Source organism: Corapipo altera, unplaced genomic scaffold (assembly GCF_003945725.1).
Source record: "Corapipo altera isolate COAL_440 unplaced genomic scaffold, ASM394572v1 2, whole genome shotgun sequence".
In the NCBI taxonomy this organism is placed as follows: Eukaryota; Metazoa; Chordata; class Aves; order Passeriformes; family Pipridae; genus Corapipo; species Corapipo altera.
In genome coordinates, this window is record NW_020884890.1 from 8,921,124 (window position 1) to 8,939,505 (window position 18,382).

Consider the following 18,382-nt stretch of genomic DNA (forward strand, 5'->3'; position numbering starts at 1 on the left):
CTGACTGCCCACTGCAGGGGGAGGGGAGGGAAACAGGGAAGCAAGCAAGGGACAGCCTGGTTTTAGCAGGAACACTAAATTGGAGAATACCATTCCTAAACAATGACACCCAGTCTTGCTATCGCACAGTTTCTCATCAAAACTGTCCTTAAGTATTGTGTTATTCTAATTTTCTTATAGATCATTTGTATTTGTATTGCATTTACTCCTCCTTCCTTTAATTTGATCACACCATGTTATCATCCAGAGCACATTCTTAAGACAGTATCAAATTTGCACTCATCTTCTACGAATTTGTATCAGTATGTTCTAATACTGTATCTTTCTAAAGCAATTCAGAGCTTTATTGTCTCTGTAGTGAATACTGAACTTATTGAAGTAATCGCTGTACATGAATTAGTTAACTTTTTTAAAAAACGAAGACAAAAAAAATTCTTTCAGACATTCATAAAGTCAAAATAAATCTAAAAAATGTATCTATGTTCCTGCAAAATTATTCCCACCACTCAGTGACTGTCTTCTCAAATGCTTTTAATATAAATGCAAGGAGAGCATTCCAAAAGAACAAGGTATTGACTGCTATTCAAAAATGCTTACAAACATGAATATTATAAAACCAGGAGAATGGCAATTACAGTCTGTGTAGAATAATAATGTGCTACTTAGCATGAAGCAGACCTTTGTTGCAAGTTCATTTTATAGGTTAGGCAATGTAGATTGTTTTCAATATGAAATATGACAGGCAGTGATATTAATAAAATCTTGTTGTACATATTGCCATCATTTAATATGCAATTAAGCACAGCTTTAAATCCTAAGATAAATCATACTGCATGCAAGAGCAGCAAATTAAAAACTACTCCATGTATTTTGTCATTATTCTTTCATCAATTAATGTAGCAAGGTGGTGCTAGCTATTGTAAATTTAAATTTTGAAGATTGCAGTTAGTGTAATTTTTACTCATTAATGTAATAAATGATTATTGTGTTTAACCTTTAAGTGTTTTCTTTAATGCCATTAATCAAGTACAGAAGATAGGCTCTTAGCTATTATTTCCATGCAGAGCAACTGTTCTAAAATATTATTAAGATTGTGAGATAAGCAGGTGACAATACAGATGATGAGTTATGGCAAAATTGGTCCTGTGATACTGTTTTCTCAGAAAATAGGTAACAGACTAGAGAAGGTTTGGATAAACCCATCAGATTTAGAGACTTGTAAAGTCTTTTATTCTGAGAGAGCAAAGGATTGTGATTTAAAGAGCAAACAAGTGAGGGTTTACAACAGAAGTATATTAACCAGTGTATAATGTAAATAAAAACTGAGAGAGGTTTTTTTCTGCCCTTTATCATTATGGAAGAACTAGATTGAAATTTGAAGGTTAGAAAAAACCTTGCCTCTGAGAAACATACACCTGTGTTCAAAGGTATATCCAGTATATCTTCAGATCCTGCACAAGAACATTCTGGCTGTATACACTGTGTGAATAGTCCATGAAAATTCTTGTCATGTGCACTAATTCTATGTAATCTTTTTTAATTTTCTACTTTACCTTTTATCTTTGGACCATTGATATCACTGCAGATGTGTTTCTCTCTAGGGCAGAATTTTCAGTCAATACTTTGTGCTTTTCTGAGGATCCACATCTAATGGATCCTAAAGGGTGAGTAAGAAGAGTAAATTTGGGAAGTACTGAGATTCTAACCTATATCTTGTTCTTAGAAACTGCCAGAAGATGCTGCAATTTAAAAAAGGAGTCCTAAATGTACTAAAGAATTAAAAACCTCCAAATTTTCTTTGAAAACTCTCAGTGTTTCTGAATGTTTCCAAAACAGTTTCAGTTTTTCAGAAGGAAAATGCAACACATGTTGGCAAGGATGAGATGATCAGATATCGGTGTAATAACTATTTCCTTTTCACAGTAGTCTCCCACCTTCGAATGCTGGTTGCTTTCAGAAGCAATGCATGTGGATTACTCACATGAACTGTTAGGCTTTTTTTTTCTGCTACAAGTGTAATTAGAAAAACTGTTTTAGGATGAATGTTTTATTGACTCTTCCAATTATTAGTCCTGATAATCATCAAATATATTTCACCATTTTTGCTGTTGTGCACTTTTGCTTGACGAAAAGCCAGTGTCTTAAGTCAGGCGGTATGAACTCAGTGTACAAACAGAGCTGTGAAATGAAAGATGTTTGTCCCAGACACTGACAATTTCCAGCTGATGAGTGAAGAAGGCAGAAAGCTGACTTTTCAGGTTCTACTACCTTTTTTCAGCGTTAAGAAAAAATTCGCAAAGCTTTGCACAATTTCTGCTGTTAGTAGTAACTTTGTCAAGTAACTCTAATAAAGCCCAAGAAAGGCAGCAAAAGGCATGGACTTTATCCAGAAGGAAGTCTTCAGTCTCATGTTTCAACGGCAGCAGAAGATGCACATACTGTGTCTGGCATCACTTTCATTGTTATTATTGAAAGATCATGGTATGGGAGAATTACATTTGGAATTACTTGAATTCTTTTAGCCAGCCTCCGGATAGACTAGCTGGATTGCGGATTTGGCAGTATTTCGAAGCTTTTTTCTCTTCAGACTTTTTACACTCCTTGTGATGCCACAACTGTGGCATACACAGATCACTGTGCATCCATTTCTAGAATGCTTCCTTTGTCAGCAGATGGTGGCCAGAATATCTCTCCGTTAACAAGGCTATTTTAGATCTGGCAAAGCCATTATCAAAGTCTCGAGTTTCAAGCTATGTAATGAATAGATAGATTAAAACAAAACAAAACAAAAAAAAAACCCAAACCAACCAAACAAAACCCAAAAAACCAACCTGGGTTGGTTGACTTTTCATTGGTTTCATGAAGGAGGTTTCTTGTTACTTCTGTGGCTGCATGAGACTGAATATAAGTTAAAGGAAGCAATGGTTGTGCCGATATTCCCTGTCAAGCAAGATGTACAATTTTCATGAGGAGTACCTCAAGTTTGAGTCTGTGTGTTTACCCTAGAGAAATACTTTTCTTGATGGTCATCTACTTATTGGTAACTTCATTCTTTCTATGACAGAACAGGTAAGGTCTTTCTTTTCGTTGAAGATTTTAGAACCACATTAAGATCCCTTGGCTTAACGATAATTACTTTTCAGTGGAATCCAGTTCTGTGGATCATACTTAGTGAGGCCATGCTTTTTCACTGTTCCATGTGTACAGCCAGAGTTGGATCCACTGAAATAATGGTTTTAGCACCACTCAGATGACAGCCTAGTTTGAGAAGAGTTTGGTAAGATACCTACCTTCACATTTTAGTAGACAAACCCAAAAGGCCTAATGCATTACTCTTCTTATTTATTACTTTTTCCAGTTTTGACTATAATCCCCTCTTTAATAAGTTCATTTACTCTACATCTCTGTGTGTACATTTGTTTTACCACAGCCAGAAGCTGTTCCGTTTAGTTTTTCTTACTGTCACCTGAAACTGCTGTTAACTTTTCCCCTGTTAAAGGATGATGCTCATGAAGATCTTTCATAACAGGTTAAGTTTTCTTCAGATCTTAAAAACAAGTGCAGGTTCCTGTAAAAGGAAAGAAGGCTCTTCAGCTCGTAGGTTCTTGCCTTCTTGCCCCCCCCCAAAAAAAAAAATGGAATTGAAATCAGTCTAGAGGCCAGATACTAAGTTCCTTCATCTGCACATGAATATTTGAGTTGGTAACTCAGATACAATTGCAGACATTCAGGAGTTGGGTTGGAAAAAAACCCTCATTTTTTGCTTGTTGCTAAATCCCTGTCACTTGGGGACAAAAGCGTTTGGAACAAATGATGGGGCATATTTTATTCTGGAAAGAGATCATAGGTTTTGAGAAAGTTTCATGGGAAAGTAAAGCAACATACAGAGTGGTAATGGCTCAAAGTTGACCTTGCTGAGCACTAGACTGAGATGCCACTGAGGGAACAGTATGTGGAATGAGTCTAATTAACCCTTTTAGGATTAAGGATGTCAAAGTCTTTAAATTCTTATTGTCCAGAGGATTGAGAACTGAAAAGAACATTAAATGAACCATAGTTCTATATGGTGATAATCCCATCTCCTTCCTCTCTAGTAGGGAGTATAGAATACACAGTATTAAGGAAGAGAGATGAACCTGTGACAAAACCAAATGAGAAATTGTTACATTTCAGACTGGAAAGCTTAAAAGCTTTACTAAATCAATGACTGTGTGCCTATATAGTATAAAAGAACCTTAATTCAATTTAAATGAGTAAAGTTTGGTCACAGAAACAGTCAGAGCATGTGTTCCCTGTTGGTTAATTTGCTGTCATCGGGGGAACCTTGAAGGATTGTATTGCTTGGCTACTTTAAAGCCATAAAAATGTGGCAGTATTCTCTTTCTTATTTGTTCACACTCTGCAAATTACTGCTATTATCTCAGAAGTTTTCCCTGTGCTATAACACACATATTGTCTACGTGAGCACTAACAGCAATGAACGCATAAAAGCTCAGATGGAGAAGAGTGATTTTCTTCTAATAAAATAAGTTGGAGCATGAAAAGAGGAGATTTTCTTCATATTGCAGCTGTTGTCTTTCACTAATTTGTAATGTTATGCTTACTATGCCAGATAGGCCAGACCTTCTAATAACTAGAAATTTGCTAGGAGTCAGTTACAGCATAACAGAGGTGATCTGTGTACCTCAATTCTGATAGAGTTTGATTTTTGTCTCTTCTGTGCTCTTTTAATGAGTCAATTTGTAATGATTTTCTGTGGTATTTTTGTTAATGTACTTTCTGCAGTCATCTGAAATAATTTTGAAGAGCAAGGTGGCCTGTGTGTTTAGTGTGATTTGTTAATATGACCTTTTAATGTCTTTCACAGTAATTTAATAAATTAATTGTTTAATAAATTAAACAATTATGTTAAATTGCATTAAATTTACAGTATTATATCTGTAGCAAAGAGAAAAGAGGAATGCTATTGTGTTACTGAAGGCATTTAAAGAAGCTTTGCTACATTCTTCTTTTTATTGTCTGCTGGTAATTATTACCTGTTTGTAAATATTGTCGTACGTAAGATAACAGAGATATTTTGTATTATTACATCTGGCCCACAGTTAGGAACATACCTTATTTCTTGTTCCAGATGATTTAATTAAAAAAAAAAATCTGTCTCCAACTGAAGCTTAGCTTTTTCTTCAGTTTGAATATTTGCTCATTTTCTACTCTTGCATTTTATTTTATTTTTTTCCCCTCAATACCATGTTCTTGTGGGAAGTTCAAATCAAATAAAAATTGTATTTTGTCCAGATTCAGAATTCAGAGACATAGCCCAGACTCACAGTCATACCAATGGTACACTTGCCTTCTATTTTCTGGAGATGGAGGAGAGAAATATAGAGAAGAGACAAAAAGATGGTGATGGAAGTACAGCAGGGAAAGGAATGGCAGAGCAAGTTGTAACTGCTAAGAAAGACAGGAGAGGTTTTCAGATGCAATTCACCTTATATTATCATTGGTGCAGGCCATCAGAGGACATCACAACCTTAGCTGAAATGTAGGGTTTAACTCTTTTTTTTACAAAAAATTAGAACTAGATGATCTTTAAGGTGCCTTCCAACCTAGACCATTCTAAAATTCAATTCCAACAAGTGCAAGTATGTTCTTGGCTTCCAGTGGCATCACTGACACACTATTCTTTTGCTGCCAATGTTTGTGTTATTCTCTGGTTGGTTTTTTTGATATTTTGACATTTCTTTTATGCAGTTGTCATACCACATTCACATGAATGACAATGTGTTTATGGAAACTTTACCTTGCTAACTGTTGTCAGGGTACCTTATGGGCCCCTGCAGTTACATTTATGTCAGCTTTCTGTAACAGGTCCACCAGACAGCTCAGTAATTTGCCTAAAACACTGTCTTTTAGGTTTCTCAAGGCAAATGTTGTTTCACTGGCCTTTGTTCAGATCCTTTTTGACTTTCCACGTACTTCAAACTCCAGTTGGATTGTTGTTTCTAATATTTTTCTGGAATTGATGCTTCCACTTCAAACTTAATTGCTTTAAACTTCTGTGGTATCTCTGTGATTTGGTTGCAATAGTCTCCTTTTGAGTGACTCAGTGCAAAAGAGTGTGTGTCTGGTCATTTCTCTCTTTATTGATAAAATATTTATTTTATCTTTATTGATAAAATCATCTGTATTTTTGCTGGGGTATTCAGCTCTTAAGTATCCAATTCAACATCAGAACATTATCCTTCAACAGATTCTGTGAAAGATAAATGAGCTGCCTGTCAAGCTTTCCACTGCTTGTCAATTCTACATTGTCTTACTGAGTTGTATTGAAGCTTTGGCATAAATTATACCAGATTGAAAAATCAAATGCTTCTCTTGCCATATGTAAATCTTCCTAGATTTTCTTTAGCTTTCTTCTAGGTCATTTCAAATCCTGGCATTCCCAGATTCATCCTTTCTTGATGGTATCCATTCTAAACTGCTGCTCTGGAGCTCTTAAAAACCTTTTTACACTACTGTCTTTTTACACTACTGTGCTGCTGAAGCAATTGAAAAAAACATACAAATTAAAAAATGTGAAAATTTCTAGGAAACTGGTGGTTTGGGACTTTGCAGAAGAGTCTACTGGATAATTAATGGAAAAGTAAAATTCAAAAGCAAAAACATATTTCCTCACAGTCAGACCCATTTAGTTTCTGTAAAGCCTAAAAAGATTGTAGGGAGCAATCTATTCTGTTTTATGTTTTGTCATACTTTAAGTCAAAAGGTGTATTTGCTTCTAAAATGAAGTTTTAATGCATATAGATAAACTTTTAGATACACTGTGGTATACTCATGATTTCATGACATTTTCTATTTTGTTTGATTTTCAGTTAAATACATTGATTCTGTAATTTCTCACATATTTAAGGTGAATAATCAATATTTTCTATTGTTAAATTCTATTAATCCACTCAAGATTTATTCTACATACCTATGCCATATAATTTTAAATACAATAAATAAAAAAGTGGCACTGCTTGTTAATCCTGTCAAATTTTCATCAAATTAGGATATCCTGCCATGTCTCTTGGGTCTTCCTGTTAAAGTTTGGATAACTATTGTGGTATTTTCTGAAAGTTTAATGGTTGTTATGGGATTTAGTGACATAATTTTAGTGGAAAGCAGATGTTTTAGGCAGATGCTGGGATCATTGAAACACCATTGCTCTCTTATTTCAGTCATATCTAAGGGAAATATTAATCCATTTTAGGAAAATAATTTGTGAAAGTATTTTATTTATATGAAATACGAATACTCTCCTGAAGACTTTTTTCTGTACAATAAATGTAAGATTTTTTCCAAAACAATATTATTACCTTGAATAGTTACAGAATATTCAGCCTCTAACTATGGAAGAATAAAAATAACAGCATAATAAGAGGGAAACCTGTCTTCATTAGCAGTATATTTTTTAACTATTAAAAGTATACAGAGACTTTGATTCATTGGATGAAAGTGATTCAGAAAGCAGATGTCGCTTTTTTTTCATATAAAATTATGCTTGTATTTCAGCCAGCTTTGTCCTTTTCCTCTCACAGGGCAGTGCCTAAAATCACTCCTCTTGCTCCTTAAGTGTTTTGTTTTGCCTTTTTTTTTTCATGGCTTTTCTGTTTTCTTTTGCAGCAGATAAATACAAGGTTTGGGCACATGCTGAGTTTTAGGTTAGTCCAAAACCTCCTAGTTTTGCTTGCGTTTGGGCTTTTTTTCTCTATGATTCTGAACCTGGAGACTCTGTGTCTCTGGCTTTGGAGGAAGACTGAAGTGTTGGATGCATATAGTAGCAATGGTTGCAAGCTTTCAGAGCTGAAAATAAGCTTTAAGTTGGTCTGAAAAGTGGAATATTTTCTTTTCTAAAGTAACCTAACATTGATAGTGGGTAGGGCAGCAAATTAGACTGGGAGATAGGAAAGCATGAGAATGCCCATGATGTCCGAGAGGTCACATATTCTGCTTCTGGCAGTGGTTCTCGTAGGAGTTTGGAAATGTTTCCAGGAGCAGTTTCCCAGTATCCAGCAATTTGGGCTATCTAAGGCAAAGGGTGACTGTTTCTTTCATGTGTTTCAGTGGATTTCACTCATATGACTGCTTACTTTTCTTTCACCCCATGCAAGCCTTCAGCTTTCACAGTGTCCTGTGGCAAGCAGTTTAAGTGCATGTTGTCATACCAGCCATCTGCCACTTGCTAGATGATGCTTTCCATTACTAGTATTGGAAGAGGTAAAAAAAGAAAAGCCTTATGAGTTGAAAAGCATGTTGAAAAGCTTCTTTTCAAAAATTAATGAATTACAATTAAGTACAAATAAATGTGTATCTTGCATTACTGTCAGGATTGTCTGCTCTGCTAGAACCATTAAAGCAAAGTGATTGCTATTCATTTTCAGTACTTCTCTGCATTTTCTAAAGATAGGTAAACTTCTGTCAATAAACCTTTTGAAACTAATATAGCTGTATTTTTCACCAATCCATTGTTTTCCGATGATTTTAATTAATAGAAGACTTTTTATTGTTGCTATTATTCAAAGCAATTTTTTTACCCTAGTGTCAGTCTTTACCTATAAAAATGTTATGTGTGTGATGTTTATTTTCAAGACTTGCTTAGATTACTGGCCATGCTGTATACTTTATGACATTTCTTGTAGGATGAGAATATGATTTCTACGTCAACAAACAACATCTATTATTTTAATGATATAGTTATTGCATGTGGTGCTCCTACACTTGCAAGTATGCAAGTCCCCCAAAAACAAAAACAAAAAAACACAACAAAGTCCTTTAATACTGAAGAGTTCATAACTGAGAAATTTCATTAGATTGTTTTTGTTGGTTTCTTTCTCTCGATCGTGACTTTACATGGAACTGTCTGATCTAGAACTTCTTTTTTAAATTAGACTTATGCTTAAGTAGCCCATTTGATTTCGAAGGACCCACATTATAATAGATACATTCACAATCTTTATTTCAGATTCTTTGCTGGAAAACGGAACAAAACAGCATGTTTCACATGCTTCAACTTGTAAAGAATTAATTTTTATAATTTTAGAATAGGCTTCAAAAATAACATACATGACAGAAGTGAGAGTTGAAGTATATGTCTTGTAGTTTGGAGTAAAATATGTTTATAGATTCCCATTATCCCAAGAAGGTTCATACATTCATATTTTTTGGTTGTTCTCTCTAGATGGTATATGTTAGTGACTTATATTTTAGCTTTCTTTAACAGGATAAAAGGGATCAGAATTTTCTTTTTAAAGCTTTCTGTGTTTTTGTTATGTTACTTGCAAGGCAATAGTTGTGATTCTTACTCCAAAATGGAAATGTCAGTGCTCTACTGCTGGTGTATTTAATTTCTTACAATATGTTGTGGAAACTGTATTACTAGATAAGAATAATATTGCTCAAGATGGTTTGGGAATTGCTTGTAATTCTGTGTGTCATAGAAAGGACTAGTAACGAATGACCCTGCTTAGTGATATATAGAAGAAGCACAGTGCATAGATGCCTCAGGTATCAGTATCTTCCTCTTGGGTGATAGCAAAGAGAACAAGCACTTGAAATTCTATAAAAAGTGTTTTCCAGAGTATACCAAATTGTTGTGTCTGGGCAGACACTCTTCTCACAAGATTCTTACTGTTGCTTCTGAAACCTCTCTAGCATGAGGCTGGCTGGGACGTCTAAAGTGTTGTTGGCAGGATGTTGCTCAGGACCAGTCACTGCACATGCTGTAGATTCTGTTGTTTCAAGAGTTTAGCTGATGGTCTCTCCTCTGGAATTTAACTTTCACAAATGTTGATAATTCCTTGACCCTTTCTGCAGTCACATTTGGTCTTGATCTCTAAGCAGAATAGTTGAATCTTAGGGAGCTACTTGAGAAGAAAATGATCAGAAGGAATGAAGATGACACAATTAGAGTTTCAGAACCCATTGAATAAAAGATCAAAATATTTTGAAAATTTGGGATGGGGGTATAAATTTAAATAAGGAATTTTAGGTGATGTGAATTTTGCTTTAAGTATTGAAAGAGGGGATACATCAGTTTGAACTTAGTTGGGAGGTAAATATTGACATGGTTATGAGGACTATGATTACTGGGAGAGATGTTCAGGAAATAGGCTTTTTAAATCACAAAACAAAAAGCAATTAAAGGGAAGTGCTAATCAGTTAAAAGCTGAATCCAGTGTCATGGCAATTTGTAATTACCTTTTACCTAAACACAATAGTATTAAAAAGAGAACAAAAAGATTCTTAGTAAAATCTTTCATGCCTGCCTGCCTTACATGTTTTAGGGATGCATATCAACATATTATATAAACACTAAAGAGCAATTAGAGATAATCTTTTATCCTACTATGATTTCTTATACTGTGTTTACTGGTTTAGTATATTTTAATGATCCATGTAGAGGTGATTCACATGATTGTGGAACATCAAGTTAAAAGATTTCTGTGTTATTTTGAAGTAAAATGCCTACTATGCAAATGTGCACATACTGTACTCCAAAAAAATGTCTTGTGTTTAACACTTGAACACAGCAATGAGTAACCTGGATAGGGATTTCTCAAAAGAAAAATGAAGGGTCAAGAAGAGAATTTTCTGTGAGAATTAATCTTTTTTTATTCATAAAATGAGAATGTACTGCCATTTGAGGAAACAGTTTAGTCATTCTTGAAATATATTTCCATTAACCTCTGATTTAGACTGGTTGGGTACAGTAAAACAATGTTGATTTTACTGAAAATTTAAGTTGGTCAGCATTCCCTTAGCAAATACAAAATTTACTAGAAAGTGACCACTTGTTGATAGAGTTTCCAGTCAGTCACTCTTTTCTTATTTTTCATTATGCTAAATTAGAAACTTTTTTCCTAAAAAGTGATGCTGTCAAATATTTGTCCACTTAGGAACTTGGTTTTATAATTAAATACTTGTTAGAACTGCAGTGTTAAAATATGGAAGACAGCTTTAGAGAAGCCTCCTCCTGTTTGTAGGCATAGTGAGCACAGAAATAATTTCTTTATTTCTGTGGACAGCAGTGGCTGCATTTAGTATGTTGTTTAGTACCACTTGCCTTCCTCTTAGTTCTAGATAGAGTATCCTTTCTTACCATGAGAAAGCCAAGGCAGCAAATAAAATAAATCAACAACAAAAAAGAGCCAGGGTAATTGCCCATTAAGCAGCGTCTCCAGGATTGTGTGTTTCTAGAAGTGTGTAAATCAAGCTCAGACATTTTCTAACAGGCATTCTCCACTTCAAATATTTTCTAGTAGTTTGTGTGAGTCCCGTGTTTTGTGTTACCCAAGACATCAGCTTACACTTGCTCTATGGCTCCTAGCCCATGAATTGGAATTTGCTTGCCAAGAATTCAGTCTGCACATGTACATACCTGTACTAGCAGCTACCTGCAAGGAAGCAAAGGGGCACTGGGACTATTTGCTGAGACGACGTGTTGGTCAGTGGTAGGTGCATCAAGAAAAATGTATGCTCTTTGTCTGTTTCTGCCTGCTCTGGAAAATTCATAGCAACTTTGGCTACATTTGCTTCCCTGAGGACGAGACAGGCCATGAGGAATTTTTCCTGGAAATGGCTAGATGGCAGATTTGGTTCTATTCTATCTTCCATCCTCCCTAAGTGGTCACAGCCCAGCAGCTGGTGGTGCTGCAGTTCCTACTGCCTGTGCTTCCGTTGGAAGGCAAAACTAGCCAGGCTTTAGCAGATCCTGTTGTTTATTCCAATCTGCCCCTTATGCTTCTCTGAAAAATATGCATGTAAAAGAGGAGAAATACCAACTTTCAACTTTGTATTGAGACATAGAAAAGACACCTTGCTAGCAAAAGAAGTTATATCCTTGCTGCATAGGAAAGGTTTTCCAAGAAATGGGAGAGGCAAAAGTTGCAAGAAAAAATTTACAGGAAGCAAAACTGTTAGAATATGATGGATTGAGCAGATTTGGACAGAATACTTTTCTGCTAAGATGGCTATCTTCTAGAAGTGTTAATTTTATGACTTCCTAAACAGCAGAAGTGTATAAACACTCATCTTTCCAGTTTGGTTAAAGTTTGTATCGATATGTCAGTATTTTATACAGCACTATGTTGTGTATAATTATTTGTTGCAACGTACGTTTAAACATGATATCATCATGGGACTTTTTTTTAGTCTAAGCAGATGTTAATTATAGAAATAGAAAAGGAGGGAAGCTTTTTGTCATTAATCAAACATAGTGGTGCTTCTAAATTAATTTTAATTGTTTTAATTTTGTCCGAAATGCTGACATTTCGGTCTTCCATTCTAAACCAAAAAGAAGTTTTCCCCAGTTAGAGCAGCTTCTGTCTTATTACAGAGAGTGTGCAGGTGTTGATGACACTTTGTCCATTGCTTACATAAGTATCTGAGCTGCATGGAAGCAAATACTAGTTGCCATGAACATACCCTCTTTCTTTTCATCTAATTTTTGTTTGCACTGTCAAAGTATTATCTCTATTCTGTAGGTCCTTTGAGATATAAAAGGAATAAAAGTTACTTGCCTATACTGAGAAAGTAGTATCAGTCTGAAGCATGTGAAAATTCCAGGCTCACAGACTTCATCACTAGAAATATGACTTGTGGCTGCTGAAATGACCTAAGAATTGTAGAGAATTTATTCAAAGCTAAATTTATTTTCCTTTTCTTGTTTTATATTGCTGTTTTTAAGGGCATTTGAATAAATTAAATAAATGTGCATGAACCACTAAGACAAGAAAACAGAAATACTCTAAGTGCAATTTAGAATTGCACTAATCTATTTCATGACCTGTCAGTAAGACTCCAGTTCTGTCCAGTAAGAGAGCAGCAGCTTGGAATTTGATCCAGGGCCATCTGATCTGTTGTTTTGCAAAGAGGAAGTATGATAAAGGCCCAGGGACCTGGAACATAGCAGTTTCCTTTAACATATTAGTTCTGGTTCTTGTGATACCATTGTAAAGAAGACAGGTAAGAGAACTTCCTCCCTGCTTTCAGATTATGTAGTAAATATGCATTCTGTTCCAGGTGGTTTCCATGTAATGTAGGAGAAGCTTGGAGAATTAATTTCAACCAAAAGCTTTGACACTTTCTACATTTTGAACTTGATGATATAAATACATTAATTCTGATTAGCAGATCATCAGATCCAGCCAGGAGGTCCTTGTAACCCTTGTTTCCATCTCATGTAATGCTCAATCTTATATAAATAATATTTTTTTAACTTATTTAACTCTGAAAAGTTTGTATTGAGAAATCATAATAAGAAAATAATTTAAAAAATTAAATTAAAAACTGAGGAACATGAAAATGCATATTACTGCTAGAAAACACATTTCCAAGTACTTGGTGAGGCAAAATTGACAAGGACTGATCTCATAAAAGATAGTGTCCAGAATCCATATTGCACACCCATCTGATCTGTAACAAGAGTGATTATCTTAAAATTCACTCTGAAGATCAGAATTAGTGTTACTTAAGGTTGGTAATAATATATTCTGGAATAGCAGCATATATATGAGGCTTGCTAATTTATAGCAATACCCTCTGAACTTTCTGGGTGGACTAGCTCTGTGTGTGTGTACATGTACATACACTGCTACCCACTTACAGACACTGGTGGGCAAGATTAGTAGCTCTGTTACCTGACTGTGCACCACTAGGTAACAATAAAGGTATCCCTCTACAAATTCTGTGGCATAAATTTACAGTGATAGTAATTGCATCAATTAGTGCTATGGAAAACATCTAACAGAAGAAACACAGACACATTTTGTTGAGATTATTAAATGATTTGGAAAGGTTAATAAACCTTGAGCCAGAAAATGTTCTAGACTGATTTTTTTTTTTCCCCATGGTTTTATAATACAGTATTTCAGAGTGTGTTTGTCTCCAGAAAAGCAATTATCTGAAAAAATACTTCCTCCTTACCATCAGACTTACCCTTTCTGTTCAAAGTCAGTTCTGTGTGACTAAAATAATCTTTCTTTAATGCAGAGAAAAGCTAATTAGTTAACTTGTAGCTTCTATTATCCATAATAAATTAGATAGCTTACTAAGTTGCAATTAGTTGCAATTTTTAAGACCTACTGAAAGTAACACAATTGCCTAACTGCTTGGAAGAGCTTCTCTAAAACATTTTATATAGATTCCTCACTTAAGAATCAAAGATTTTTGCTTGTAACATCGTACATCTAATATCCAAATTACAGGAACTAAAAGCATAGAGCATCATTTTTGTTTCTACATGCATGTTTATAACATAGTCTTTTTTTTTTTTTCTGGGCACAGTCACAGTTTATCATTGTAAAGAGTTTCAGGACATGCTGCATCTAATACCAAACTGGATAACCTAAGGTACACCTCCTGGCTTACAGCTGCTGACTCTTATGTAAAGCTCTGCTCGTGATATGCCTTGGATACCCTTGGGTATCTGAAATGGCAATAAATATCGGCATTCAGGCTACTGAGTTCCACCCCCTGCTTCCCTCTGCTGGGCAACTATCTCAGTTTGCTGATGCCTGTTTGGTCAGATGACCCCTAGACTGAAAGTCTAAAGAGCAGACTTTGTAGGGCTTTAAAATCATCTGTTTCATCGAAATTCAGTAAATCATTAATAACAGTTATTGTCTCAACTTAGAAAAATGTAATTTAATCTAAAAAGCAAAGTAAATACATTTATCGCATCACTCTTAGTTAATAGTAAAAACAATCAGGCATGACTGTCCTAGAGTCAGGTGTTTGGTATTTGAAAAAATAGACTGTCTGTTTACCTCTGGTTTGGAAGGAGGTTTTCCCTGATTATACACTTTGATTTAATTGGACTTTAGAAGTATGCAAATACTTAATATTGTCTTTTTATATTTTTTACTGTCTGCTCTCATAAGAGTGTCAATACTGACTTCTTTTGAACTGTAGATTTTTCTTATCAGGTTCCAGAGAGACAGAACTGGAGTAGGCAAGGCTGGGGATAATGTATTTTAGTAATGAACCTAATTTTTAAGGTGTCTAGAAAACTCAGCAAAATTACTTTGGTATGTTGAGGTTTTACAATAGGATGGCTATGGTCTCTTAGTATTGTCCCTGAGGTAGGAGTCTACCTGAAAAACATTACCCTAGGGTGCTTCAAGACAGATTTTAGGTTTAAGAACTACTAGCACAGAAAGTCAAAGTGAGCAATCTCTGAGCCACAATCTTCCACAGTTTTACCTGAAGAAGGTAAAGTGCTGTATTTTTGTTAGATTCTAATGGAATCAAAACCAGCTTGCATTATTTGTAAAAACACTAATTGTATAATAAATTTCACACTTCAAAAACTCTATAACACTATGTAATTTAGTCTGAGTGAAATTATTTGATACTTTGTCATAGAACCATATCAAAGCCTGGACCCATCTGGCTTTGTACCAGTGGCATAAACAGTATTTTAGGCTTGCTAGAGCTATTGGTCCATTTTCTAAAATATATAATTAATTTTCTAGCAGCTATGATTTTACCTTTCAGTTCTGGTCATCTACCTACTGTAATTGCAGCCTTTTTCAGAACAAAGTCATCTCATATTATTAGTAGATTTTTGCTGTTAAGGAGGACACAGAATTTCATTCCAGAGAGACAACTCCCCAAGATTTAAGTTTTTATCTTCCCAGTTATTTTCTATGTACAGAAGAGATTCGGGAAGCTTCTGTTTAAAATTCCAGTTTCCAAATACAGGACAGGTAAATTTATATTGGATTAAGCTGTAAGACTTTTAAAAATTTTTTAGTTTGGTCAGTGACCTAATTTGGCAAACTGACTCTTCCACTTTAACTGACTCAGGACTGGCTTGCGTATTTTCTATTGAGGTTGAGAATTTGGACTTTTGTTTTCTAGAGGTGTCAACTGAATAGGTGATTGTCTATATTTAGGAGTAAAAAATTCTTTTTTGCTTTTTATTTTATTTCTCAGAAAACAGAAAACCACCAATTCTAATTATATGCCTAAAACAAACAAAGCTGTTATTGTTGTTGTTTTTCTGTGCATCACTATTGTATGTCACAGCCTGTGGATAATTAGGTAAAGAAAACTCTCTTTGTCTCATGAAGAGGAGGTGTGTTGACTTTTCATAGTATGATGGAGTGTTAGTTGTTTGGGTGTTACCACCAGAAAAGGAAGCATTTCTTAGAAACAATCATCCTGAATGTATAACTGTTCTGATTATGTAAATACTACTGCCAGTTTTAACGGTATTCCTTACACTGTCATCTGAGATGTTGTGCTGCAGAAACATTTTCACACTGTGCTTATGTATTGATTTTATTTTATTCTCAGGTCCAGTCTGTGTATGACATTACCCAGTATGAGAATACTTTTCCTTTGTGCATGATTCTGGAACAACTTCTTCAAAATAAGACAGAAGAAAGTAACGTTTCGAGCTCAGACTATGAAGGAGAAGAAAAAATCAAATTTCTGAAGAACCTTGATCAAATTATTCTTCACCTCTCAGATGAATTCCCTCTATTTTCTTTATATTTATGGAGAGTGAGTGTTCTTTTAAACTCAGCTGAAATGCAAATTGATTAAAAGAAGCAGCCTACTTTTTAACAGTGCATTTGTTTGGGGGGTATGCATTGGAAGGTTTTCGAGCCAGACAGGAAAATTGTTGTTATTGGAAAACATTTAGTTTAAACTACTCTTCTATACACCAGTTTCAGAGATAATGCAGTTTATTTCCAAACTTAAATGTAGAAAAAACTGTAATAATCCAGGTGCCATTTTGAATAAATGCTGTTTCATGTAATGGAAAACAATATGTTGTTGTTTCTGTACACAGTGAAAATGGAACACAGAAAGTTGTTTCAGGTGCTGTTTAAAATAAACACTATGAATTTTAAAGTCGAGTCATAAAATGTGTGTAGAGATTCCAAGTTAGGAAACTATTGCCTGTCCTTTTAGAGTTGTGTAGCTTCTGTATAATTTAGATACCGTGTCTGGTTGGCAGAAATAGAAATGCTTATTTTTAAACTTGGTAACTCATCATTACAAATACTTATAGGACATACTTTGTTAACAATTTAATCAAAATAGTCATTACCTGAGCAAAATAAAATCTGGTGCTCAGTTTTACAGCTTTCTTACACTCGTATACTGTTTGGCTTTACTTGTGTATGCACAAGTGTAGGTACAGTAGGCCTAATTCATTCTGAGTTGAGTAATGATTTCAGAGATCTAATCTGAATAAATATAACTCATTTAGTGGTTACTTTAAACGCCTCTGTTCAAAATTAATGAATATTGATAAAATCCTTTTTCTATCTTTTCATTTTATCTGATTTTTAATTGTTGTTTTCCTGTGTGATGGTATTGTATTCATAGTAATAATTAAAGTAAAATATTTTAACAGAAATTATCTTAAACATAAAAGGTCTTTATAGTGTGAGTTCAATAATACCTTAACAGAACCAGAGTATTTAATTGATCTAGAGGATAACTATAATGATAAACAACTTTTTTTTCTAGTAGACAAACAACATTTTAGTTGTATTATGTCTCCTAGAAGTGCATATTTCCTGTAAATATAAAAAATTTTGGGAATTAGTCCTTATCCTTCCCCTTGCACTTGTTTAATCAGATCAATTTTTACGTCAGGAAAATTCTCTGAAACACCATTATCTTGTTAATTTGAATGCATTTATTTTGTAATAAACCTTTGCTTTATAAATATGTAAAACACATTAATATTTAGAAAGCAGGTGAATTGGCAGGTAAATTACTGTGATGGTGAATTGGCTCCCCGAAGAGTGTCTCTTAGTTTGACACTGGCCACTGTTCTGTTTCTTCATATTTGATATGTCATATGGTAACATTTATTTAATGCTTTCTTTTAGCAAATTTTTTTCAACAGAAATGTTTGATTTGCAAAGCAAGTATTTCTGAATAGTCACATGACAAAATCAGATGAGTTTAGCCAAACTAAAGAAAATAAATATAAGTTTTGTAGCTACTCAGGAATTGCCATGGCCTTTTTGTTACTACTTCACTTGCTTGTTTGGTTGTTTCATTAAAATAAGAGAATCAATTCTCCCTCCACAGCACTGAAAACATGGTTACAAAAAGAACAAGGAGAGAAGTCAACAAAATGAACTGTTATCTAATTGATATAATTTTCATTTTTTCAAAAAAGCTTCACTCAAAAGTCATTTGTAAACAAAAGACACAAAACACAGGAGGATACTGGCATCTGTATAATAGCAAACTGTGTGTGTTTCAAGACTCTAGTTCCAAACAACAGGTTCAGCACTAGGTTGCACGCCACTGCACATTTGCTGATCGACTGGCAAAAAATATTTTTGTCACTAGTAAAACAACACGA

At 34.5% G+C, this 18,382-nt stretch overlaps 1 protein-coding gene across 2 annotated transcripts in view; it reads left to right on the forward strand.

Moving 5' to 3' along the window:
* The window catches only part of MEI4 (meiotic double-stranded break formation protein 4), a 76,745-nt gene extending 58,732 nt beyond the window's left edge, over positions 1 to 18,013 (forward strand). For both annotated transcript variants that reach the window (XM_027645064.1, XM_027645065.1), the window contains exon 5: positions 16,342 to 18,013. In XM_027645064.1, the coding sequence (XP_027500865.1) occupies positions 16,342 to 16,593 (252 nt within the window). In that variant the 3' untranslated portion in view covers positions 16,594 to 18,013. The remainder of the gene's footprint in view (positions 1 to 16,341) is intronic.
* Positions 18,014 to 18,382: the final 369 nt, after the last annotated feature.